This window comes from Labrus mixtus, chromosome 6, assembly GCF_963584025.1.
Source record: "Labrus mixtus chromosome 6, fLabMix1.1, whole genome shotgun sequence".
Lineage (NCBI taxonomy): Eukaryota > Metazoa > Chordata > Actinopteri > Labriformes > Labridae > Labrus > Labrus mixtus.
In genome coordinates this window covers 12,350,166-12,373,740 of record NC_083617.1, presented here as the reverse complement: position 1 = coordinate 12,373,740, position 23,575 = coordinate 12,350,166, and the positions used below count along the sequence as shown (strand labels likewise).

The window sequence follows — 23,575 nt, the reverse complement described above, 5'->3', positions numbered from 1 at the left end:
AGTGTAACCTCCAACATGCTGTCTGCGGCTCGCTGCTAATACAGATGTTATCAGAGCAGCCACACAATGGTTAATGCATTTAACTTTTACATCAGCTCCCGTTTCCCCCCTTTCTCTCTCTCCCTTTCTCTCTTTCTCTCTCTTCTCATCACCACCCCATTCAGCGACCTTACCAACCAGCCCCCTCACACTCACCCACTCGCTCCCTCACTCTCAGATTGCACATACAGATACACAAACACACACACATACGCACACACACATATACACACATGAGCCCATTTGAATTGCAAGTGAGCTCCGTTCACTACCGGAGGAGGAGGAGGTAAACAGTGGTAACAAGAGAAAAGAACAGAAGGAGAGGGGAAAGGCAAGAAGAGAAAAAGAAGGGGACCGGATGACATTCACACAGTCTTTAGCAGGACGAGCCTCCACGTGTGAAGGACTTAGAAAGAGGAAGAGTGAGGAGAGCGCCTGGGGGGAAGGAAGAGCACAGAGGTGCTGGGACAGCCCTGAAGGGACACCTGAGCCCTCGAAGAAACACCTCCTGAAGTATCAGAGAGTGAGCAGCACCCCACGGGAAACGGAGTCAGAGGAGCACCCGACAACAACCTGCTGTCGCTCCTCCTCTCCTCCTCCCCCCCCTCCTCCCCCTCCATCCTCGCTCCCTCTCTCACTTGATCCCATCCCTCACTCCCTGTGCAGGAGTGCTAGAGCGTGCATGAAGAGAAGGTAAGGGGTGATGCATGCATACATGTTGTTGTCCTTGCAGAGCATGTGCGTGAGTTTGTGTGAGTCCGAGTCTCATGTTTCAGCAGGAAGTCAGCAACTTGTTTCTTTGGATCACTTGTCTGTGTCCATGTGTGTTTGCATGGTCTCTAGAGGTTGTTTAAAAAAGGCTGAGATAAATGCAGGACACTTTTTATTTGTTCAGGATGCATTTTATCTTAACTGCATCACATTTTGGCAAGTTTGAGGGCTGTGCTCCGGTGTTTTCTGTGTGTTGTTCTTGCTCACTCTGTCTGTCTTTACTCCCTGACTTCTAATAATTTTCTTGCCATTTTAAAACACAAGTATTATGGTGGAGTGGGACAGCGATAACAGGGGAGAAAAAAGACATAAAGTGTGTGGAGAAAAGACAGGAGACTGCTTAATATATTCAAATGTAAACGCAGCGAGGTAGAAAATCAGTCGGAAAATCCTATCAACTTCCATGGTCATTGCATGTTAGCCCCACCATCATCTCTTCAACCCCCACCTTGAACCAGAGGCCACTTTTTGGGGTAGTTTCGGGGGGGAGACAGTGGATCCTGTAGGGACCACCCCATGCCATTTAATCTGTCTCTGCCCACAGATAACAGAAGGCAGATGGTCCTGCCAGAAAGAGAGGGGAGATAGCAGATACAATGTGCGGACAGAGAGCACACAGCACTCAACCTGTCCCTCTGAAACTGAGCCGGCTTTAACTTACAAATAAGAGGGCCAAATGGAAAGAAAAGTGCACAGGAAAAGAAGGCAAAGAGATGCATAGAGAGAGAGAGAGAGAGAGAGCGAGAAAGAAAAACAGAGCAAGGTTGAAGTGTCTTTAATTAAAACCCCAAACAGTATCCAGAATAAACGCAGTCAGCTGACAGTCTGGGATAAACATAACAGAAAGAGGAAACTCATCCAGAAGAAGACAGGGAGCTGAGCGGAGACTGAACGCAACCATCAAAGTCATGTGTTTAAAGAGGAGTGTGTATTTATTTATAGAGGCCGGTAGTTAGGTTCACCAGGCTCTCTTGCTCTGTAAGACCCAAGCTTTTTTTTTTTGCCTTATGAAAATTCAATCGGCCGTAATTTGCTGAGGAGCCGTATGCATATTTTATCAGCAGGGCCCGGTTTGAAGAAGCAAGCCCGCCAAGCTTCTTCTTTTGTGTGTGTGTGTGTGTGTGTGCGTGTGTGTCTTCATCTTTATCAAGATTGAATGAGGGGGCGTGTGACTGTGAGAAAAGAGCTGTGTGCTGCTGTCTGGTAATATGTGTCACATTAGAACCCATTCGGCATGGGGGCTAAAGTAAACACCAATCAGCGTCATGTGTCAGGCTATAACACCGAAACAAATTTATTTCAACCTTGTGGCTCTACAAATTTTTCCATCCTCTGTGATTTTCCACTTGCACTTTTTCCTCTTTTTCCTCTCTCTTTCTCTCCCTCCATCATCTCTTGCCTCTAATTACTCCAGAATCCAACATCCTCTTCTTCTTCTTCTTCTTCTTCTTCTTCTTCTTCTTCTTCCTCCTCTCCACTTCCCCTCCCTTCCTCTTCCTCCCCCTTCCTCCCTTCCTATTTCAATCTGCCTCTCTCCCCCTGCTGCATGTCTCTCCGTTAAAGCTTTATGGGTTGTTCACTCCCCCCGTTCTTTGCAAGGATAATGAGCAGGCGACTTTGTAGCTGTGCGACGGGGTTTGTGAATTCGGATCTGGGAGCGTCCCGGGGCCCCGAAAGACTCAGATGTGCCGTCTGTAGCCGCCTTCATGGTTTCACTGTGATTGTCATCTGATCTATAGGGCACAGTGCTGACATAATACACCTTGTTAGAGGAAGGCGGGGAGTGTGTGTGTGTGTGTGTGTGTGTGTGTGTGTGTGTGTGTGTGTGTGTGTGTGTGTGTGTGTGTGCATGTGTGAAGACTGAGTGACTTTGAACAAATGTGCTTTCTCTGGGGAGAAGGAAGAACAGTGAAAGCTGTAATCATCCTGTCTACTACCACTACCACACATAATCATACACATAATACACACCTTAAACGCAAACAGGAAGAAGAAAACGCTAAAGAAAGAAGTCAAATAAAAGACTGAAGAGGAGAATCTGATACAAGTTCCTCTCGCAGTAATGCATGCTGATTGGTTTTGACTGCATCCAGGCATCTCCAGGTGTTGTTTGTGCACTTCCTCCACAACAGCGTGGCGTCACTCTTTTCCTGATGAAATGGCCGCCATAAAACCCATGATGAAAGATATAGATATAGTGGTAATGGACTTATTTGAACTCCTCAGACTAAAAATAGAAAAGTAGACGTAAAGGCGACGACTTCAGAGTGATATTAGCAGCCCGCTTCACACTTTGAAAAGTAGTGCGATGGGTGATTTCTTACAGCGAGTGTGCTACACACACACTCACACACACACACACTCACTCACTCACACACACACACACACACACACACTCACACACACACACACACACACACACACACACACACACACACACTCACACACACACACTGCAGAGTAATATAGCATGGCAATTTCTTCCCCCCCCTGCATGAATAATTCTGTCTGAATAGGATCGGATGATTCTTCATATCAATGAATCATCAGCCTCTACAGCTCTTTAGCGTCTGTCTGAATGGTAGACTACAGGAAAAATGTAACTAAGTGTGTTTGAGTCCGTCTTTGTTTTCATGGGTTCTGAACTTCTGATTGATCTTCCTGACTTTTCCACCATCAGAGTTTAAGAGAGATCCAAGACGTGGTGACCGAGGGAAAGTCGAAAACAGAAACAGACACAGGGCGAAAGGAGCAGAGATGGCGCTCACATCCCTGTCCTGGTGTCTCAGTGCAGCTCTGGTGCTGTTTTGGCCCCAGACGCACTCGGCCCTGGCCCCTGAGAACGAGGTACCGCTTCGTCCAACCACATGGTTACCAGAAGGAAAGATCACAGCGATTACTCTGCCCAAGGGACGGACCCGCAGGTAAGGACACACATGAGGATGAGGGAGCAAGTTGTCGATTGCCATTAGGGCCGGATGAAATGATCATTTTCATGAGGACCAGTTACCAATTCATAATCCGCTCTAATAATTCTGGACTTAACAATCACTGAATCCACTGAATTTATTTCAATATACATTCTTCAAAAAAGGTCGCTTAAAGAATACATGCTCATCTTTGTATTACCGGTATCTTTGCAAGTAAATCCTGATTTCACAGTTGAAAAATCAGTGTCAACAAGAAGATGATTGCGCGTGTTTCTAATGGGAGTGTGGAACCAAGCTGATCATCCCTGCAGAATACTCTTGAAACAACTTGATTTGCCCTTGTTACTTCCCTTTCAATAACAAGCCACCAGCCATGCACCATCCACCTTTGTGGACAGGGTCTGCTTCCAGCACCACTGTAGAGCAAGCAAGAGGAAGTGGAGCCCATTTGGCCTGAGCCTGACACATCAGTGCCAGAGCTCGCGTTCTGAAAGTAGGAGCTGAACATTTTTTCGCGAGGTGCATGTCCCTGTGTGCTGCAGTCTGTCCACCGGCGCGGTCATGCAGAACCGCACGGCAAATAAAGGCAGAGAAAACACCTGATCAGAAATGAATCACTCTGTTAACTAAGCTGCAAAGCGCCCTTGAGAATGACAGTGTCGCACATCTGTTTGGAAACAACCGCCATCTGCACAGAATCATGAATAATGATGTTTGTAAGAAGGGTAAACAAACATTGATTAATAAATAACAATGCAGTTAGTACATTTCCGTGAGGGGTAACTAGCTGTGAAGAGGGAGTTTTAGCAGGTTTTAAACATCATCCATATAAGTCTGTGTGTGGATCCTAACAGTTTAAAGTTGACTCACCAACAGTGAATAAGAAGTTCAAACAAGACCAGATCATGACGGCATGAATGCTTAATGTCCTTTATCTGCCACTGGATCTGCAAGTCTGCGCTCAACCATGCGCTTCAAAAACACAACAGGGGACATAATAGTTTCTATTCCAAGCACGAAACCAGATAGTTACAGCAAACGGGAAGATATCAATCTGAATCGGTCAATGCAGCCTTATCCTGCGATGCCATGCAGGTCACCTCTCCTGATCTGCTATCCAATCAGCATGAATGTACTGCAGGTAAATGCAGAGACAGATGTGTGAAACAGCTGCGACCTAGACATTGTCAAGCTTCGGGACGGAAGATAATCAGAGACTCATGAACAATATGAAAGGATGTTGCACAGTTTGCATCAGAAGATATATTTTCATGCAGCCCTATTATCTTTTTGTATGACTAACCCTGTGATTAATCAAAAAACTTCTCACGGTTATCTGATGGTGTTTCTCCTCACAGGCTCTACTTCACACTGAAGAAGAAAACTCCGGGGATGTCGGTGACCGTCAGCCCATGTGACCTCCCCATCGAGTGGAGCCTGGCAGCTCGCACGCTGAAGGACAAACCCCTCAAGAGCCTTCAGTGTGAGTGAGCAGTGAAACCACACGTGAACCTTCAAATGCACACTTAACCATGAAGATAATTACTTTATCTGGCTGAGCCAAGACAATCAATTAGCTATTATCAATAGGGATGGATAAGGATGAAAAAGACTCTAATCTTATTTAACTTTGTGTTCAATAAGAGTTTACTTTCTGCTATTTAATGAAATTAAAACCTAAGAAATAGTTCTTTAAAAATACCAGGTATAAAGTGTTTCCATTGTCTGCATGTTTGTCCTTTAAGGTCATACAGCACATTTATAGACTGATACATATATTACCATCAGCCAGTCATATCATAGCGTTCCAACTTCTTTTTTTTTCAATTGCTTTTATAAATAAGAGATTTTATTTCTTATCCTTCATCCTCCAATCAGAACATTGTACAAGTTTAATTTGAAAGCTCAGAAAATGCTGTTCGTTTACCTTAATGCCTCCCCCTGTCCCCTGACAAGGACCGGAACAGAAATTATGATCAGATCTGATTGTCACATAGATAAAAATGTAATAAAAGGATTCAGATTTGGATTTTAAAATGTCATCAAATTTAACCTGCAAAGGGCTTGCAACTCTTGGTTTTAACAGTCAATATAGAGCAAAAAATAAAGCTATAAATCTGCAATACCTGTGCCTGCACAACTAACAAATTGCAAACACAAATTGGGATAAAAAAAAATAGAGCAGGAGAAAGTGCTGAAACTGAAAGTAAACCAAAGTAAGCACAGCTATCTGGAGGAGAAGAAATGCCTTGAAGTATTCCATGAGTACACTTTCAGGTTAACTTAACAAGCTTTTCTACTTGGTAAAATAACATTATGAAGTTATAACATGACACATAAATCATTCAGACTGTGAGCTCATGTGTCCCCATCGCCAGTCTGAATTATTCACTTTGATTCTGTTACATTTGGTCTCATTTGTGGAGCCGTTTTTCATCTCAAGGAGGGATGAAGCGTGAAGACGAGCGGTGGCCGTTTTTTTAGTGTTTGTTTGCTAATGGTATCACTCAAGTGAAAAGAGTGTACCTCAATGTGAAATGAATGAGAACGCACATAAGCCACTGTTGAAAGTGCTTGAGATTTCTTTTAATGATATTCAGGTGCTTTGTGTTGAGTGATTGATTAAGTAACTTATTTTAATCCTGGTGAAAAGGCACTGATAAATCCTCATAATAATTATAATGTGTTACAAAGATGATAAATGTGTTAATAATACAACACTAACAAGTTTATTGTTAGATTATAAGAAAAGAATAAGTACTTAAGTAGGAGTTTATGAATATATTGTTCAAGAATATATTACCTTGTTTCCTGTTAGTGCTAAGGAATGCTTATTAAGCAGAAATAACATGTTTATAAGGCTGTAATTACTATTCATTATTATTCATCATTAACACTTATTAAGGCTCTGATTACCTTTAAAATTGACTTGTATTACAAGAACCCTAATGTACGGCATCAGCAAATATAATTAATATTACACATGTATATCATACACATTCCAGGACATAATGTATTTATTTACAATGACTTACTTATCTATATTCATTGATTGTTTCTGTGACTTCCTGTAACACTGTGCTTAATCATTACTGGGGTCAATGACGAGCTGTTTTTAAATGCTGATGAAGTTCGAGTTTCTTGAAGTCTTTGTCCGTTCAATTACAGTACTTATTAAATAATGTTAAGGTAAATTGTAACAGTTGTCTCTTGAAAAACTAAGCCCTTGCTGTTACTGATTATTTAAAAAATGTGTACAAAACGAATATTTTGACATATGGCAAATGTCATTTTTTTGCTCTTGTGACCAGCTCTATGAGAATAGATACCATTCTGATGTCTGAATGCTAAATATGGAACTGGAGCCAGAAGACAATTAGTCTAGTATATAATTAGTATAGTATAAAGACTAGCGGGATGAGAGAGCCAGCTGGCCCTGTTTATAATTCAAATATAACTTTAAAAAGCATATGTTCTGTCTTGTTTGTATAATCTGTCCATTATTCAAAATGTAAAAATAACATGGTATTTGTTGAAAGTATTGCAACTTTTTCTTGTCCATGAGAGTGTCTGGGGTCTATTTGCCCAACAAACTTGTGGGGACAACAGAAAATCGATGGCGACAAAAACAAACGGTACTTTCTCTGTGCAAACAGCTCGCAGTGATGGTCAATCATCCGAAAGACGTCAATAAAGAGAATTTTGACACACTCAGGCTATTTTTATAACCTCAACTTTCTGTGCTTTTCACAGGGAGCACTAAAAAGAGTGTGCCTGAGGTTTGGTGGCGAGGTCCTGGGACTGAAGAGAAACTGCACAGCTTCACAGGCACCACGGTGGACACCTACAAGGGTCCTTCCTACCCACACACTTCTGTCTACATCCTTAGGCTTCGTTCCAAACAGAAGAACAGCAGAGCTACAGTGTTCCTCCATGAAGGCCTGGGACCTTCAGGCGCCTACCCTCTGCTCCCTGCTGACCCTCGAGTTCACACGCTGGGTGTCGGCATGACCAGCGTCACCCTCAGCTGGGCGCCCAGTGACTCCATCACCGGCCTCCCACCCACACAGAAAAGCTACAAATACTGTGTCCTCGCCAACTCTCAGCAAAACTACCCAAGCCTTTGTGCGGCACAACAGAGCGTGAGGAAAGAGAAGGATCAGCAGGAGGTGAAGAAGGAGAGGAGGAGGAGGGTGACAGCGTGGCCCATTTTGAAGGAGTGGTGGTGGCAGCAGTGGGACTCGGAATCCCAGAGCACGCCTCCCTCCCTCGCTGATGAGTTTGCTGATCTCCAGTGTGTGTGTCAGGGGACAGAGAGTGTCTGCACCGTCTCCGACCTCCTCCCTGAAAAACAGTACTACTTTGACGTCTTTGTGATCGACAGGCTGAACAGGACCAGCGCAGCCTACAAGGGGACGTTTGCTCGAACGCATGAGGAGGCTCGGCCAACGATCACCACCCTGAGAGACGGGGAGCTGAGGTGGGTGACTTTTCAAGACCGAGGCTCCCGCTCTGAGCAGTTCTTCACTTTCCGACCGAGGGGTTTACAGCAGAGTGGGCTCCTCACTCTGCAGAGCTGCAGCAAAGGCGACAAGGTCAAGGTCACAGTTTCAAGTAAAGGTCAGGTTTTAACCCAAAAGGCTGTGAGAGGAGAGTTAGAGCACATTTGGCTGCAGGGAAGTCCTTCATACCTCATCCACTTGGAAAGAGAGGGAACTACAACAGACGCAGCTCTACCTGGCGGTCTGATGGCTTCGGTTAAAATGCAGACCTCATCAGCCTACCACCGCCGAGGGGTCCCGTCTCTGCCCTCCACCCTGCAGATCAAATCCTTCAACAGGTTACGGGGCTGCAACACTGTCACTCTGGCCTGGATGGGCACAGAGGAAAGAAGCCTGTACTGCGTGTACCGTAGAAAACTGGGAAACAGTGAAGCAGAGACTGGGGCTATGACTGCACCCTGTCTGGGGCCAGAGTCCCGCTCTGACACCGAGAGAGTTCTCTGCAAGTATTTCCAGGAGCTGAATCCTCGGAGGGCCGTCACTACAGCTGTGATCGGGGGCCTGGAGCCAGGGATGGCCTACGTGTTTGATGTCTATCTAATGAGACGCTGGGGGATCCCTATCAAGTACGCCAGCAAGATAGTGAAGACCAGAAAGGAGTGCTGAGCTGCCGCCCCCTACAGGAGGTTTTTAGACTGTCCCACTTAAAAGGGGAAAAGCGTCGGCCATGGACATGCTGTAAAGATTGACCATGAGAATGAAGCCGTTTGACTGTTGTGGGGAGACTGTTACCATAACAAGGGAATATTCCTCTGGAGGAGCAATGGTTAGAGACAAACTCCACTTGTACTAGTGGATGGAAAGCATATGAGATGGATTTGCACACCAGCAAAAGTTCATAACATTTAAAATACAACTCTTGTGCTTTTGTCATTTTGTTTTGCATTGTTGATCATGGTAATGATGTGCCAGTTGTCCAAGTGCTTGTTCTGAGTATGAGTACAAAGGACAGACAAGGTTTTTGATGACAGAGAGTCCACACAAAAACAACAACAGAGACTGTGCCAAATATGCAACAGAAACAGATGGGGCAATAATTGGATAACATCTGAGACGGGGGGGGGGGGGGGGGGGGGTTGCAGTGTATATCTCCAGTGCTGCATATTGTACAGGCTTATAAACACAGATGGGTGAAATCTACAGAAGCTTAGCTCAAAGTCAGTGTGTATCTTTGTGTTCTGCTTTCGCATGAAGCAGTTAAAAATGCTTAGTGACTTGCCTCATTGTCTTTGATGTATTCTTGTGCTGCTTCAAACTCACCAATAAATACTGGGGTATCTGTGGGCTTGTGAGTGAGTGATATATTTACGTAAATTGGAAATTAGAATTAGATTTTCTTGCAACCGAATTGCTTTTCGAATAGCTTCCGCAGCTATCCTTGTGCAACTCATGCCATAATGATTTGAAACTGATCTGAAGGGAGATTTAACATATTCATTTTGGTAGGTTAAGTGCTGCACAGGAAAAGATCAAATGTTTTTGGAAAACCTATATGGTGCCTTAAAGACTGTCGCAACAGCCTGAATTATCAAATTAGTGTCTTTCTGGGAAAAAAAAGGAATGTGTCTTTTACCTGTCAATAAACAAATTATTATTCTTTTGTTGAATAATAACCTAAGGCTGCATATCATGGATTAGGCCTAAATATTAGCCTACCTCAGACATCATGTTTGCCTCCGTAATGAATGCCTGTTCAGTTCAGTTCATTTTTGGTTTAGGGGAACAAAATTATTGCCAATGCAGGATTCAATTCAAACGGCAGATAGGATTAGGTTTATATGAAATCTAATCAGTTATTTTTTTTATTTTAGAACATGATAAGTTTTAAAAGTTATGAGTGTTACTTAGCATGGTAAAATAGGCCTAGATATAGCTAACCAATGATGTACCTAAAATAATAGTCATTGGACTAATACACATATATTTGCTCTCAAAGAGAAAACTATTAAAACAAACTGTTTCAAAAATTGTTTTTCCCCATGACAGAAATCTTTATGTTGTAAAATTGTGTTTTCAAAGATTTAAAAAAAGTCTATCGTTACAGTCATGACTGTAAATATGGTTACATTCTGATGAGAATGACAAGGGGACCAATGGGCGGGCGTTTGAGCCTCTTACGTCAGCACGTCGCTGTACGTAAGTGTGTTTGTGACAGACCAGCGCGCCAAATTGATAATACCAAGCAAAGACAAAGCAGGAAACATAGGACGAATGCAACTTCCGCTTACTTAAATCACCTTAAAGTTAAACCTTAGCTATAAACGTGGTCTGCACTTTTGAGATAACATATTTTACAGTCCTTTACGTCGTTTTAACGTCAAGCCAGAAGGCCAGGAAGATGGGTTTGCTCGAGCGATGCCAGGAGCTCTTCAAGACCCAAAACCTGTACGAGGTGCTGGGCATCAACAAAGAGGCAGCTGAGGCCGACATCCGGAGGAGCTACTACAAAGTGTCGCTCAAAGTCCATCCAGACCGAGCTCCGGAGGACCCGCTGGCAACAGAGAAATTTCAGGTTAGCTCTGCTCGCTGTCAGCTGTGAAAACACACAAGCTAGCTTTAGTAGCAAGCTAACACAGCTAACTTCAGTAGCTGCATAAGGAAACCATCACTTTCCCTGTGCTTTCACCTTTAAACCCCGAGAGCACTTCAGAGACCTTGTCACGCAGAGGTCCCATTTAGTCTTTCTTTACTGATTTACTAGGTAGTAAGAGCATTGCTATACGTGTAGGTGAAGAATAGACTTGTTGTGCAGCAGTACTATGACGTCTTTCTGCTTTAAATCAGCTCTGATATTAAAGTTGTATCCAACAACAGTCCTTAACCTGAAATGAAATATATATGAGCAGTAAAATGACACATGTTAAAATCGTGCCACTTATTTATTAGACTTATTCTTAAGTCTCAATGGAAAAAAAAATGACTGCAGATCAAATATAAACTACTGTTTTCTGGCCTCTGCAGAATGTTATTATTATAATCATTATAGATTTGCACTGAAAGAACTACCTGCTCTTTCAATTTTTTTTTTCTTTTTCTGTTTTTTTTTTTTTTCTGTTTTTCTTAATAGCTCGATTGGAGTATTTTTTTGTATTGTCCGTTTAGTTTATTTTATTGGATTTTGCATTTGTTAATGGTGAAGAATGGGGGTAGGACTTGACAAGCCTAGGCATCTTCCTATCCCTTTTCGAACCAGTCAAATGTGTATTATATTGAAATTGGCTTTTTATTTTTTTTTACAGATTTTTATTTTTTTTCATTTGTTTATTCATTTTCATCTATTTTTTAGTTGTTCGAAATAAAGAATAAAAAAGAAAGAAAAGAATGTTGCCCATAAGGTGCTAACACTGGAAAAAAAAACTTTTGAGACTGAAGAGTTTTGAAAAGCTTTGATACATTTTAATGTCTTTTTGTTACTGATCATCTGCATTATCGTTTCCCATCTTAAAATTGTTCAAAAGCATCATCACATATTAACTGTTTTATGTTGTTAGAGCTTCAAATGTGTGCAGAAGTTAATCTAAAATTGTTCTCTTTCTCTTTCAGGTGTTGGGAAAGCTGTACGCAGTGCTGAGCGATGCGGAGCAAAGAGCCGTGTATGACGAGCAGGGGCTGGTGGATGAAGAGTCTGACGCTCTGAGTCAAGACCGATGCTGGGAAGACTACTGGAGGCTGCTCTTCCCTAAGGTATGAGAGCACATCAGGTGTTTCTCTTTTGTTATTCGTGTGACTCATAAACAATAGTGAGTCACACAACTTGCCTTGATTTGCGTACAATGATGGGAGAAGTGGAGCGAGTCAGTTCTATTCCAGTTATTGTATTTAACAACAACAAATAAAAGCCTGCAACATGAATGAACTGAGCATACTTTTTATTCTACATTTTTACTAGGGACTTGAAAACCTGCCCTTTTATTCCATCCCTCTCCTAGATCACGGTGCAGGACATCCTCGAGTTTGAAAAGAAATATAAGGGCTCTGATGAGGAGCGGCAGGATTTAATCCAGCTATATGTGCAGCACCAGGGAGACATGGACGCCATCACAGCCTCGGCTCTGTGCTGCTCACAGGAAGACGAACCCCGGCTCTGCGGCATCATCCAGGCCGCCATCCAGAATGAAGAAGTCACGGCGTTCCCAGCGTTTACTCAGGAGAAGGAGAAGAAGAAGAAGGCTCGTAGAAAGAGGGTGAGAAATGTGTTGTGTCGGTTGTATTGGTTTTGTTTTTTAACCCTCGGGAATTCCGTAACATGATAGCAATTGACTTCGCAGGCTGATAGAGAGCGACAAGAAGCGGAAGAAATGCAAAAAGAGATGGGGCTCGGGGATGAAGATGACAGTCTTGTGATGATGCTTAAGGTAATAAAATCAAGCACAATGTTGCGCACACATAAAGCATTAACACTGCCTTGATTGTTTCGCTCTCAACTCTTTTCATCTTCTTTTTTCCAGCAAAGACAGCAGTCGAGAGAGAAGAATTTTAACAGTTTTCTGTCTGATCTCGAAGCTAAATACTCTAAAAAAGGTGAGAAATCTCAAAAAGGGAAAAGAGCTAAAAAGTGAAAAATAAAAGTCTGGTTATTGTTGACCAAACGACATCCTTATCTTTTCAAAGAACACCATTTGAGATGTTGAGGCTGTCTTACTGCTCAGTCATGCTCGCCCTCTCAGAGAATAGGCCTTTATCGGGTCTGAGTAGCTTTTTATGTGGCACTAAAACCTTGAAATGTAAATGCATCTTTTATTTCCTGTGATTCATGTTGATGTCTTGTTAAACACAAATAAATTCATATTTATGTACTGTTTGTGTATTGATTTTTATTGTTTATTATAAAATAGAATAAAAGAATGCATTGAAGAAAAGCTTTGATTTTTCAAGCGTTTGTCACCTGGCTGTCTGATAAATAATTCCACTAAAGAAGGGAAACCTACCCTTATGTGGCCTGACACAGCAACCCCGTTAATCTTCGCTAAGGTAAAGACGGAAAAAAAATCCCCAAAATGCATTACTCTGTACTGACAGGATGCCTGAACCCATTGTTTACAGTTAACTTCCCTCGTACATATAAGAGTTGCAGAGTCATTCTGTCAACACACTCCTTCCTTTGAATTGACTTTAAATGGAGAAATAGGCAAACAAAACTTCCAAGGTGGCATCTTTTCTTGTTCCTGTGTACAATTCCATGCAGTAAAGGCTCTGGTCCAGTTTTTTTTTTTTTATTTACACAGGGTGTTTGGATGTGTGATACCCTGTAAAAGATACAGTACCAAACCCTCTGCTTCAATGTCAGAGAGAGCAAAAGTGCTTTTTAATCCGTAGTATCCCTGCCTGGGTGGATGTGTTATTCCCTGCATAGACATTTATCAGTACAACACACCACAGAGGATAATGTACAGAGCATTCATACATAAATAGATATATATATACACATTCACTTACTTGTACCAACGTCCGCCCATAAGCTCATACTGTACATGATGATAGAGTTGTTACAGTGTTTTATGACAGTTATTTGTGTTTGGCAGCCAGATTAGCTGATTTCTGAAATACAAAAACATTTCCCCCCCCCCCCCCCTGACAAAAAACTTAACCAAAGCAGCATGATATGAAAAAAAAATCTGCTACAAAAAGAGTTCAGAGGGCACAGATGCTGCAGAGTGTAGTACTTAGTTGTGCTTTATAAAGGTGACTGGCTGATGAGTCGGGAGATTGAAGTCAGACTACAAACCAGGTCTTTTCGCTCTGGATGAGATTCCTCCCCGAGAGTAAGAGCGAGGGGGAAGCGACACAGGCACCAGTGGAGCTATGGGATATAAAAAAAAAATCCTTTTCATTTATAGTTTAGTTCTGAGAGCAAGTCTGGCAGAGTTTGAACAGCCACTTTAATCTACTGACCTGGGACAGGGGCTTGTGGGTCTGGCTCCTCTTCATCTTTGATGGGCAAGTGCCCCAAAGGGTGATGGGAAAACGAGTCCAAGAAAGACGAGCTGCTGATGCCAAGACTGACGCCGGTCACACCAATTCCAAGAGCATCTGGTAGAATGAATGAAAATATGAGTATAACGATGGATAAGTAGGTAAGTAATAAGTTAGTAATAAAAATCCATCTTACACATGGTTTGAATTTATACCGTACACATAAAACACAGCAGCACATAACAGGCAGAGCAAAAGATGGGGTCTAAGTTTATCAGTGATTTGTTTAAAGACGGTTGAGTAGTTTAACTAACGGATCACAGAAATATTCAAATCTTGGGTTAGCAAGTAAGAAGAGAAGTTGATTTATCAGCTGGGGAAGTTATTGATAGAGACTCAACATAAGCTAAAACTAAAAGGTAGTTGTAAGGTAAGAAAGTAAAACTAAGGAATGACTGCAGTACATCACATTTTTACTCCAGCAGCTTCTTGCATGTTTTTTTTTTTATTATTAAACTTTCTGACCTGTACCCACGGACGCTCTCCCTGTCCGTCCCTGCCCGATGTTGTCCAACACTGTGAAGGAACGACGGTATGGAGTGTCTGACTGAAAACAAAACAAGGTGTACAGTCTGTGATTCTCAAACCACTGACAATAAAACTGTCACTGACTTTGTACTAAAGTAACTATGTCAACATATTGCATTATGTAATCAAAGTCCCTTTGCTTAACAGCTAAACCTGATAGCTTAAAAAACATAAGTTTTTCTCCATAGGCAGCACAAGATCACTCACTTGGGATAGAATGTTGTAGATGTATGCAAGATCCTATGAGAATAAAGAGCATCTTACCCTGTATGTATGTGTGGTGTTGGGGCGAGAAAAGACTTCCAGCAGGTGGTGACGATCCCTTGGTATTAAACTGCCAGCCTTGTCATTTATAGCACTGTGGGCGCGGCTGGCAGCACCTTTCTGTCGCTGGTTGGATTGAAATGTGGACAAACACAGACTCCGTGAAATGTTGTAGAATGACTAAATCTACTCTGTGTTTATGTTAAGATGCAGTGTTGAGAGATTCATTGTCAGTGCAGCTGTGTTTCAGTGGTCTTCTACTCCACCTGTGCAGGTTTGGACCGCTGTGCTGACAGAGACGACTCTGGGTCTCCAGCACTGATGGGAGGAAGGAGTGTGTTCCTCCTCATAGAAGACAGTGGGGATGTCAGGTGGTCACTGGCTGTGGTTCTGTGGAAACACACAAAACACAGTACCTTAAAAATACATGGATTGTTCATGTTGCATCTAAGGCTGTGGGAGATGTGAATTTGTGAAGAACATGTGAAGTCTAGGTGTGAGGATGAAATTAAAGTGAGAATTTATAACTCTAGTGAAGGTGACCTGAAGAATATACTTATATTTATAGCATTTATTTATATTTATAGCATCCCATTAATCCAGCCATATATACCCAATAATTCACTTTTTTTAGTCTACATCTGTACATTTTGTAATTACTTGTACATAGCACAGATTCTTGCACTTTCTGCTTATTTGCACTTCTGGTGAGATGCCAAACCTCATTTCGTTACTCTATACTTGTATATGTGTAATGACAATAAAGTTGAATCTCATCTCATCTCATCTCATCTCATCTCAAGGTGCAGAAATTTTTTTTAAACTTCATCGTAGCAATATAGTTAACATATATAAGGTCCATCGACCGGGAAAGACGCTCTGAAAAATGACAATTTTCATACAATGCTGACGTATGTCTTCTTAATAGAGCATTCACTTTGTAATAAACAAATAGGTTTTTATTTCAGAAATGTTAAAAATTGTTTTGTAAAAGAAAATAATTGTTTAAAAAAGTTGGTAATCTGTGCTCGCAGCATGTGTCTGTCTCCTTCAATATGACTGACAGAGTAAATTTAATATAAATCTAAAGGTATACCTCTGGGGTCCGTGAATGCTGCAGTTGGTATGATTAGGGTTAAAGACCTGTTATAAATGATTTTATTTCAGCTGCAACAAAAGGTTTGATATTTGTGGAGGGGGAAAAAAAAGCAGAAATTCTCTTTTTGCTGAAACTTTGACGACGTCTCCTATGTCTGTTTAAAATGACGCTTGTACCTGGATAAATTTAGCGTAGCTCAGGAGTATCAATAAAGACTGGTAAAGGGGGAAACAGCCTACCTGAAGGTCCAAATGAAAACTACATAAACACTATAGAGTAGAACAAACAAGTTGTACTTTGACGAGCAGGTATGTGCCTGACTATTTCTAAACTCGGGTAGTTACTTCCTGAAGTTGAATTCAAAAGTGATGACAGAAAAGTAAAAGTATGATTAAAACCCCACTTCTTCAAACACCTCGTCCCCCTCCTCTGACTCTCACACTGAGAATACTGTAACTAATGAATTTGAGAGAGGACTAGCTATCCACATAAAAGGAAAACATTGAGGCGCACTTTACACCATTACCCCTTCAGTGTAAGTTCATGAGGAGTTCACCTATGAAGTCAGTTTCATACATGACACATCTGTCATAATTCTGCTGCACACAGCCATGAGGCACAAGCTGAAAGGGCCTCTTTTTTTCAAAGTTATCAAACGCTGCCTCGGGGGAAAATTCAGAAATTGCAGGGAAAATAAGAATTAAAAGTAAGATTTGTGTGCGGGTGGAAGTGGCAGGGGTTTCTGTAATGCTAAAACTCACAGACGTGTCCCACGGATGACCTCATCCAGGGATCCCGCTGCTATGGACTGGCTCGGGCTTGGAACCAGTGGCTGGAGGTTTCTGGGATGAGGGTTTTTGCGCTGGGCGGACAGTGCCAGGCGGGATAACGAGGAAGTGCTCTGCTCCAGGGTTCTGCGAGGACGAGGTTTGCTGGAGGGGCCCACGCTGGAGCCTGGTCTGTGGGACGCTCGATCCTCTGGCTCCCTGTATAGGAAAAGAGAGTGGGGCACAATGGATGAATGATGCATTTCAACCTGCTGCCAAATGTGGCCCTGCCAATCAAAGTAAGGGCCAGAGACAAAAATGTGGCAAGAATGAGGCAATGTCCCTCCCGCCTGCTATGCAAAATGTGTTCAAAAAGAAGGACAACAAGACACCCATTCCACTTTTTGCCCCATTCAAGGATTGAAATCACAAAGAATGCACAAATGTGCAGTGGATGAGATTTTACTTTTTTGCCCATTTTGTGACTGAATTTAAATTGTGTCCATACTGGTTTCTGTCCAGCATTCCCAGGTTCCTCTGCTGCAGGGGGATGCTGTGGATCACAATGAGGTCGTTGAGGTTGTGCTGGGTCGTTGCTGCTCCTACTTGGACCCGTCCAGCCTGGGGAACAGTATGAGAGGAGAGGGGGGGGAGAAAGTGATAAGACCGGGGGTTTGTAAAAGGCAAAAACACGAGAGTGGGCTTGATAAGTTCATTCCATTCCTTAAATACAGCCGATGGTCATTCATGCTATTCATCATGCAGTCAAGAGGCCCCCATATCAGCTATGCCCCCAACTAAAACTAAGATAAACATCAATTTAAATTAAACAAAAGCAATAGCTTGCATAACAGAGCATTCCAACATTCTTGCCTTTTGTTGAAGATTATTTTGAAGATAAATTGCAGTTATTAAAAAAATGATAATGCTTTCATGTTAATCGACAGGCACAAGCACATTTATTCTAGAAATGCCTATTAGGCTCTAAGTGTGGGAGTTACATACACTGGGAGGCCTTTTCTGCTTTTTGGGTTTCCGTCTGGACTTGTGCTTTGAGCCCTTTGACTTTGTGTTCTTTAAGGGGGGGGAAAGAGCAAGACCAAAAGTAAGATGTGGGACAAAAAGGGTAAAGAGGAAGAAGGAGAAAGATTGAACAAAAAGGGGGTAAATAGACCCCAAAATTGAGGTGAAGAAAATACATTGAGAAGGTGAAGGGCAGAGGGTGGAGAGGGAAGGAAAGAAAAAAAACAGTGACATACATTAATGAGCTGGAAGCATCGAAAGACTGGAAGAGCAAAAGGCAGAAGGTGTGAAAAAGGTGACAATCAGGTGTGGACTGTGAAACAGGTAGGGGTGCTTCATGAATGTCCCTCTTCTCTGGGCTAAAATAATTCACCAGAAAGGTCACCTTCAGTTGTATTTTATACGATAAACAGGTTTAAAATCACAATAAATAAACCTAGAGCACATTCTGCATCAGTCAACACTGCTCATGTATTGATTAAACCATATCTTTATATATATACTATATATATATTATGTGTTCATATGTGTTATTGCATGTGTAAAAACATCTATATCCAGCTGCTCCAAAGTCCCCCTCAAACCACTGACCTGGAACTGCAGGCCAGCCGTGAGGGGGGGCACCCTGCTCTGACCTGGTTTGGGCAGCATCGTAGGCAGGATTGACAGCAGCATGAAGGGATTCTGGGAGTCTTGCTGCACGGGGCTCAAGCTCCCAGATATCTTGTCATCATCTGCAAATCAAACACAAGAACTCTTCCAATTGACATTTGATCAAGTTCATTATGGATGCATAAAATAAATAAATTGATCTTTACTTGAGGTGCAGCCTTCCCAGTGGCGTTGAACCAGCTCTTTCATCCAGCCAACCAGATGCTGCCACACGTCATCAAACAGCAGGTCCAAAATGGCTTGACGGCGACAGCGGTATGGTGAGACAGGCGGCAGACAGTGATACCTTCGGCCGTCCTGTTCCCACTCATCCTCCCTGTAGAAGAGAGATAAAGTAATCATTTTGGATGTAACTCAGCTAATATTAAGCTTTAGTTGCCTAGGATTAGAACAAACGTGTGTAGCTGAGGAGAGGGAGAAACTTACAAATCCCTGCTATCAAAAGCCAGGTACTCCTCCATCTGACCCTCCACTTCAATCACTCTCGGCTTGTCATGGCTGCTGGAGCCACTGGAGGTGTCAGGAGGCTCTTCCCACTCTGCTGAGAGGGACTTAGTGAGTGCCGCTCTCCTGCCCTGCACATTCAACCTATACCCCCAAGACAAGGGCACGCATAGTTACACACCTTTAAGCCACAGTAGGCATCATTGGTATGTTGCTTAAAACAACACATTTTGATCGTCACATGTCACTAACAATATTACATTTAAATGTTCCTCAAAATAAATGTGTCTGATCTGTGTCTGTGAGTGCCCACCCCTTTGGATTTACCAGTAGTTTTTTTTAATAGCTTGCACATATCTAGCCAATAACAGTGACTCTGTACAAACTTTTATCATCTGTCTTCTTCGTGACTAGTAAAGGCAGCTCTCTCTCTCTCTCAGTCACTCTCTCACTTGCTCTCTGTCTCTTCACGCCTCGGTGGAGCATAAATCCTGTGCTGCATACAACTGTGGCTACTTCAACTATTTTAGGATTATATTGATGGCCTGTCTGTGTTTTCTTTCCTCTGAGTCTGACATAACTAAATAAGTAGATCAGAGACAGTTATAGTGACAACAGCCTGTGTGCAATGTTTGGTGCATCATTTGGTGGGAGGGGCTTAGCAGAGTGATCTAAGGTACTGCAGAAGAGGAAGAGGTGGAAGATTCCCCCCCCCCCCCCCCCCCGGAATGATTATATTGCTAACTGCCACTTTAATACATACAAATTAAATGGCATGCTCACAGACGAAAGCCCACACAAGCTGCATCATTTAACAATAACTTACATACGTACTACTGTCCACTCTCTGCTTTACCATTAAAAGTCGCAGTGCTGGACTCTGTACCACAAGACCGTGGTGCACAAACTTGATCAACAAGCCAAATCATCTAGGTCACAAAACCCAAGACTCCTCCATAATTAACGCAACAACCCCAGTCATATGGACAGCCGACCAACAGCCTTTCAAAAAGACAATATTTTTTTAGCAAAATTCTTTAAATAAATAAATAAATATACATAAAGGAGCGTTTGCAAGTAACAAAGATTGAGTAAAATCCAACTGAGATGTTTCCCAGTAAACATTGGCATATGTAATGACAAAAGACTGATCCAAAACTAATTGCCAATTTATCTCATGAATCCATTTCAGGGATTTTCAAGCAAAAACATCAACAAGTGGAGCTAGTAGTAACTTCTTGAATGAGAGAACTAGCAAACTTTCGATGTATTCTATGACAGTCAATGGAGAGCTTTTGGCTACTGGTTGGACAAAAGAAGTGTTTTAAAGATGTCACTTTTGGCTCTGGGAAATGTGATGAGCATTTCTACCGTTTCTGATATTTTACAGACGGACTGATTGATCGATTAAATAGGAAAAGAGAACGCAGTTTTACTGACTGTGGTAATAATGCTAAGGGCCCTTCTCGAAGCACTGTATTTGCCCTGACTGATTTATGAAAAGACGTTTTATTATACAGAATGATGTGACTGCTACAAAATGCAATCTGCCTTTATATCCCTTTCAACTGGAATTTCTAATAACACCCAACATATTTTTTGACCTTGTCCTATTATACAGTGCTATATGTGCTTTAAAAGGTTAAAGAAAATGTATCTCACGCCAGGGAAATTAATCTAACAGGTGAATTTGTCGTTTTGTAAGTCAGTGCAGTTAAGACTTACTCCGTGCCTCCCTTATCTTTCTCCTGGGACGTTACACTGTTCTCTTTGCCTGCTGATGGGCTGCTGGCAGAGCTGCTTACTCCTGAAGTAGCATACCACTGGAAGCCCTCGTCACTGGGACACACCAGCTGAGTCCCCAGAATCCTGAGAGAAAAACAATGCATACATAGTCAAAAAGAGTTGTGTTTCAATTGACTAATTGAATGGCTTTTCTTTCAGATTTGTAGCCACACTCGGTATTAATCTTTGATCCCACTTCTGCCCTGCAGTAAAAGGTTGGAATGAAACTTTGGATAGCATGCCTAAGATGAGGGAAACGTGTAGCCCACTGCTGACATTCATCCTGCAGCCCCTGGAGTATCCCGCCTCCGCTGCCGCTCCCTTCATACAGCTCTTTGTCGATCTCCTCAAACATTTGCTGCACCTGCCGTGACGCTGCTTTGTCAAACTCCTGTGAGACACGAAAACAGAAAGATGAAGACACACTAGGAGGAAATAGAGTCATTCCTCTGTTGTTATACACCAGCTCCATGACTGAAATGACTCTGCTGACTGCTTTTAAGTTGGTTCTTCCGTTGCTGGCATCACAATATTATTTTTCTTTTCTCACCACAAGCTTCAACATGCATACTAATTATCTCCTACAGCCTGTATGGATACATGCGTTTGTGATCTGCGGGGCATCCTATGCTAAAACAAACGAAGGTAAGACTAGAAAGGCTAATGTGAAAATATACCAATACCCAGAGGCATCAGGTATTTTATGTACAAGGAAGCTTTAAGGAAAAAACAATGCTGTCTGTGGTCTAATTGCTTTATATTAAGATGGTCTTCTCAGGTGTAGACTTACATCATAGCCCCAGGAGAAAACAGAGCTCCTTTCTGTGGAGATGCCAGTGCCTGTGGAGCTGTGGATACCTGACCAGGACTGGCTGGAGTCTACTGAGATCACGGTGGGACAGTTGGAGTGGCCAGAAGCAGCAGACGTGTCAGAGCTACATAAAAAAAAAAAGAGAGAAGGAAGTGGTCAGGTTTATGCTCAATGGATAAGTATTTTTCTAAGTAGGAGGATTTAAGCGACAATTTATGTTTCCACAGCAAACCCAGAATTTACGGGGTCTCTTATTGCTCTATGAGCTGTTGCTGACGTTATCATAGGGCAAGGTTTCAAAGTGGAAAATAAAGGGCAAATGTCAAAGTAATTCAATATTCCAAAAGTCTGCTTCATTACGTATTCTTTTAACTGCACATCTGAAGGAGGCAATGTGATATCAATTAATCCACTGCTTCTTGGTGTCTCCTTTCACATGGCGAGAGCTCTGAGAATCAACCATCCACCCAAGATGGTGTAACATTACAAATCACACAGGCATGTGGGGCATGTTTCTGTACTACACACAAGTAGTTTGATTTTTGCCTTCTTTGAGCATCTCCCAAGTGTTGCCTTCTTCCTTGCACAACCAAGCCGCGACTTCCTGCGTGTAAAATAAGCAGCAACCTGTTACCTGTTGTGAGCAGAGACAGCTTCCTGGAGGTCATGGAGGTAGCGCTGAGGGGTTTCATTATCATCTGCCTCCCCCGGGAGAGGGTGGTGGTCTAGGCTGCTTCGGGACAACCCACGACTGCATGAAAACAAAGACAGCATTTGACAACAATTACATCTGCACACCACTGAAGTGTCTTAAATATCTAGTACAGAGATATTATACTGCTCTTTTAGTTGTATAACGCACACATCTAGAAATAATTTGTATCTGATAGAGGAGTCCCCTTCAGTTGAATGTTTGCTCAGAGGTGTTGTCCCCCACAGTGGAAGGTAAACAAGGGGACCCCTGTGTCCAGAGAGATACCCAAGAACAGGAAACAGATGTCCTCATGTGTCCTGTGACATTTTGAATAAATAGCACTCTCATTGTATTGTTCGGGGGAGATCACTTTTGGCTGGGTCTCTCCCAGGTCGAACCACGGCGAGCCTGGAGATGCTGTTCTTGTTAATGAATAATCCTTTTTGAAAGCAAGTCAGTCTCAACGGCGAATTTCTTCATCATCAAGCGTATCAGCAGCGAGGGAATCCACACCACCGTCTTCTGAAGTGGTTTATTTGAGACAACAGTGTGAAATGTCTAAATTCTATAAAAGACACAAATGAATGTTATGTCATGTTGTCTCTGTTTTTCTTGATCATACTTCCCTTGAAATAAAACAATGTATCGTTAATTCTGCTGCTGACTACATTTAAGATAAATGCAACATAAACACAGATAAAAAAATGTTAATTCAAATATACTTCCTTAGTATTTGCACAGTCTATTTAAGCCAGGTGCCAGACCTTGATGTAACAGATGGACTGTCTGGATCAATAGAAATATTAGTTTACACTGTCATTCGATAATGGTCGACAAGCCAGTAACTCATATTTCCTCCAGTGCAGAACAACAGCTTTCAGCCTTTGATAACTGGTTACAAACAGTGTTCATATTTAGGCTTTACATCCAGTACTCACATCTCAAGTTTGTGCGATACGGGTCTTCTGTTGTATCGTGAAATCATCTCCTCTGTCTCCGTTTTATAGTCTTAAGCCTCCGTCTCTCATTCTAGCCTCCAGGTCCTGGACTCTCTGGGAACAGTGTGGAGGGAGGGCTGACATTTCCTCCAGTTAAAAAACAAAACAACCTTTGTGCAAGGAAACCTACTGACCACTAACTGGTGCAGCTAATTACATTAACGGAGAGATAAAAACAACAAAAATCAAAAAGGCACGAACAGCATAGCACATTT

General features: G+C 42.3%; 3 protein-coding genes across 4 annotated transcripts; 2 read left to right on the top strand and 1 right to left on the bottom strand.

Annotated features, from left to right (window-relative positions):
• Positions 1-233: 233 nt before the first annotated feature.
• On the top strand, positions 234-9,586 carry ndnfl (neuron-derived neurotrophic factor, like). The gene is made up of 4 exons (XM_061040026.1): positions 234-732; positions 3,491-3,734; positions 5,099-5,223; positions 7,494-9,586. Exons 2-4 carry the CDS (start codon positions 3,568-3,570, stop codon positions 8,906-8,908), a joined length of 1,707 nt encoding a protein of 568 aa, XP_060896009.1. The 5' UTR covers positions 234-732; positions 3,491-3,567; the 3' UTR covers positions 8,909-9,586.
• Positions 9,587-10,426: 840 nt separating this feature from the next.
• dnajc9 (DnaJ (Hsp40) homolog, subfamily C, member 9) lies at positions 10,427-13,099 on the top strand. Its single transcript, XM_061040025.1, has 5 exons — positions 10,427-10,814; positions 11,846-11,986; positions 12,232-12,486; positions 12,571-12,657; positions 12,751-13,099. The coding sequence occupies exons 1-5, from the start codon at positions 10,641-10,643 to the stop codon at positions 12,859-12,861; spliced, it is 768 nt and encodes a 255-aa protein (XP_060896008.1). The 5' UTR covers positions 10,427-10,640; the 3' UTR covers positions 12,862-13,099.
• Positions 13,100-13,494: 395 nt separating this feature from the next.
• On the bottom strand, positions 13,495-23,492 carry fam149b1 (family with sequence similarity 149 member B1). Of its 2 annotated transcripts, XM_061040022.1 has the most exons (16): positions 23,301-23,492; positions 22,303-22,419; positions 21,648-21,792; positions 21,100-21,248; positions 20,798-20,941; positions 19,055-19,216; positions 18,775-18,944; positions 18,548-18,690; positions 17,939-18,007; positions 17,442-17,554; positions 16,928-17,152; positions 15,334-15,457; positions 15,068-15,193; positions 14,741-14,822; positions 14,195-14,332; positions 13,495-14,102 (listed from the first exon to the last, which is right to left on the bottom strand). In XM_061040022.1, exons 1-16 carry the CDS (start codon positions 23,345-23,347, stop codon positions 14,020-14,022), a joined length of 2,037 nt encoding a protein of 678 aa, XP_060896005.1. In that variant the 5' UTR covers positions 23,348-23,492; the 3' UTR covers positions 13,495-14,019. The 2 variants fall into 2 exon arrangements, with proteins under 2 accessions (XP_060896005.1, XP_060896006.1); XM_061040023.1 differs by lacking the exon at positions 17,939-18,007.
• Between the last annotated feature and the right edge of the window lie 83 nt (positions 23,493-23,575).

Excerpts from the sequence above, each read along its gene's own strand:
- dnajc9 (XM_061040025.1), top strand. The coding sequence starts at position 10,641 with ATGGGTTTGCTCGAGCGATGCCAGGAGCTCTTCAAGACCCAAAACCTG. Across the intron at positions 10,815-11,845 it reads TGGCAACAGAGAAATTTCAG|GTGTTGGGAAAGCTGTACGC; the intron begins GTTAGCTCTGCT and ends TTTCTCTTTCAG. Across the intron at positions 12,658-12,750 it reads GTCTTGTGATGATGCTTAAG|CAAAGACAGCAGTCGAGAGA; the intron begins GTAATAAAATCA and ends TCTTTTTTCCAG.
- ndnfl (XM_061040026.1), top strand. The coding sequence starts at position 3,568 with ATGGCGCTCACATCCCTGTCCTGGTGTCTCAGTGCAGCTCTGGTGCTG. Across the intron at positions 3,735-5,098 it reads CCCAAGGGACGGACCCGCAG|GCTCTACTTCACACTGAAGA; the intron begins GTAAGGACACAC and ends TTCTCCTCACAG. Across the intron at positions 5,224-7,493 it reads ACCCCTCAAGAGCCTTCAGT|GGAGCACTAAAAAGAGTGTG; the intron begins GTGAGTGAGCAG and ends TGCTTTTCACAG.
- fam149b1 (XM_061040022.1), bottom strand. The coding sequence starts at position 23,347 with ATGATTTCACGATACAACAGAAGACCCGTATCGCACAAACTTGAGAT. Across the intron at positions 22,420-23,300 it reads GTATCGCACAAACTTGAGAT|TCGTGGGTTGTCCCGAAGCA; the intron begins GTGAGTACTGGA and ends GTTTTCATGCAG. Across the intron at positions 18,008-18,547 it reads CGGCTGGCCTGCAGTTCCAG|AACACAAAGTCAAAGGGCTC; the intron begins GTCAGTGGTTTG and ends CCCCCCTTAAAG.